Source organism: Nannochloropsis gaditana, assembly GCF_000240725.1.
Source record: "Nannochloropsis gaditana CCMP526 unplaced genomic scaffold scaffold218, whole genome shotgun sequence".
NCBI classification, from domain to species: Eukaryota; class Eustigmatophyceae; order Eustigmatales; family Monodopsidaceae; genus Microchloropsis; species Microchloropsis gaditana.
The window spans coordinates 6,549-8,752 of NW_005803735.1; the positions used below are offsets into that span (position 1 = coordinate 6,549).

General features: G+C 53.1%; 1 protein-coding gene across 1 annotated transcript; it reads left to right on the forward strand.

Annotated features, from left to right (window-relative positions):
• Positions 1 to 386: 386 nt before the first annotated feature.
• NGA_2107020 (trafficking protein particle complex subunit 4) lies at positions 387 to 900 on the forward strand (the record flags this gene model as incomplete). Its single annotated transcript, XM_005855345.1, has 1 exon — positions 387 to 900. A coding segment is annotated over one exon (442 nt), but the record flags the coding sequence as incomplete, so codon positions are not given.
• Between the last annotated feature and the right edge of the window lie 1,304 nt (positions 901 to 2,204).

Sequence of the window (2,204 nt, forward strand, 5' to 3'; positions counted from 1 at the left end):
GTCGTGTGGTGCTCGTTGACCTTCGTCTGGTTCGCGAAGAACATGGAATAAAGCGACGAAAGACGGAAAGTATTTGGCACGTGCGCATAAGCGCGGGGCGGTAGGTGGCGAAAACTATCACCTCATGGCTTGATCTAGCAATGAACATACAGCGCCTCGAGTCCTGAGTGTCGCATATCGGGCTTCCTGTCCGTCATCATGTCGTCATCGAGGATCCTCGGGCACCTTTTCCATCACATCATCCGGCGTCCACCATCGTCATCCATAGCCTTCGGGTAGCTTTTCGATCACATCATCAGACTTTGCCGTCTTCCCCCCCCGGGTATTGGCGTCTTGCGCCGGGCAAAATAATACATTGAAGCCGAATTAAATAGTTATCGCGCACAAACAGGAGTCATGTTTCTGCATCTTTTCGTCATTTCAAGGTCGGGAGGCCTCATCTACAACAAAGATTTAAGTTCTAGCGCACCTCGGCTTACGGTGAACGAGTGGCTTGTCTTGGGATCTACATTTCATGGCTTGCATTCCATCGCTGCGCAGGTAGCACCATTGGCATCGTCAGGCATCGAAAAGCTCGAATGCGACAATTTGAAGCTCCAGTGTTTCCAGAGCCGGACGGGGGTAAAATTCGTTTTGACAGCCGAGCCGGGCACGCCGGACTTGGATAATGTGCTACACGGAATTTACGAACTCTACGCAGACTATGTGCTCAAGAATCCCTTTTACGAAATGGATATGCCCATTCGTTGCGATCTTTTTCAGCAAGGCGTTGAGCGTTTGATTGAAAGAAACTCTAGAGAGCTAAAGAAAGCACGGAGCGATGCATGAGATTCGGTCCCTGTAAATCATGTGTTTGTAAAGCGACTGCGGGTTTCAGATGGTAGTAGACTCATTTTAAAGGATTGTAATGCATGATACAGCATGAAAACGTTTGTATCCTTGACGCATACAGTATAGATTTTTGAAGAAATTCGACCCGAAGGAATAACGATATCTTTTCCACACACGATTTATTGCTTTTCTGTAGTCCCTCGCATTTCGTGGAGCTGTCTCCTCCATTCTTTACAATCGTATACCGAGGCACAATTGAATATGTGACTGATTCTCATGAGACAAAAGCATTTTCGACAGCACTTGCCCGGATAATGTGAATGTTTGGCTCTGTCAATCACGAACGTGACCAGCGGCTTACCGGCCCGGTCGGCCCTCGTCCTTTGACTCTCGTATCATGCACGCCCCGCACCTCGCTGGCACAAGCCAACCATTCCTTCTTCTCTGATTATGTATAATCCCGCGCCTCGCGTTTCTGTACCTGCGTCCTTCTGCGCACTTCGTGTTCACTTTTTCCCTGGCACCCTTTCCTATGTTCAGCCTTCCCATCATTACTTTATACATTACACTGTGCTTCCATTTTTCATTTCTTATATCCAGCATCTTTTTCCTTGGTCACTATGTAATTATATTCCTGTGCAGGGCACTTATGCGCCCTATGTCGGCTATGCAACCCCTTGACTGAGCGCACCCTCTCCCTCGGCCACGCCCCATTCCTTCCCCTTTTCCTCCTCCTTCTCCCCCAAAGCCTCATCCACGCTCCGTCGCCTCCACTGCCGACTGCTTTCCCCCGAAAAAACACCGGTCGCAGACCCGAGCAGGCGCAGAGAGCCCGATGGAGGGCAAGGCCCGACGATGCCGGGAGCAATCCTGACAAACCAGTCCACCGCAGCAGCGACAATTGTGCTTCTCCCGGTCCCGATGCGCCTCGCTGGCCGTGGCCCGCTGCCAGGTCAAATCCACCGCACAGCAGACGCAGGCCTCCTTCTCCTTGAACCCCTCCCACGCGGGCGGCGGCTGCGGGGCTCGGCGGACGTCGATCACTTCGCAGAGAGCGGAGAAGTAGGCCGTGGGGGCGTGGTCCTTCAGCAAATTCCCCTGCAGGGGGATGCGGCGCAGGCCCGGGAAGCTTCGGGGGGGCATGCAGGCCTTATAGACGCCGCGGTAGCTGTAGATATGAACCAGACGGCCCGGCGGGTATAGCTCTGGGAGGCTCACGTCCTCCACCAGTATCCCGCAGTCCTCTTCCTCCTCTTCCTCCTCCTCCTCCTCCTCTTCTTCTTCTTCTTCTTCGTTTCCTTCCTCCTTTTCCTCACTTTTGCTTCCTCCCTCCCTTCCTCCCTCCTTCCCAGCGGGGATGGTCAAGGCGCCCC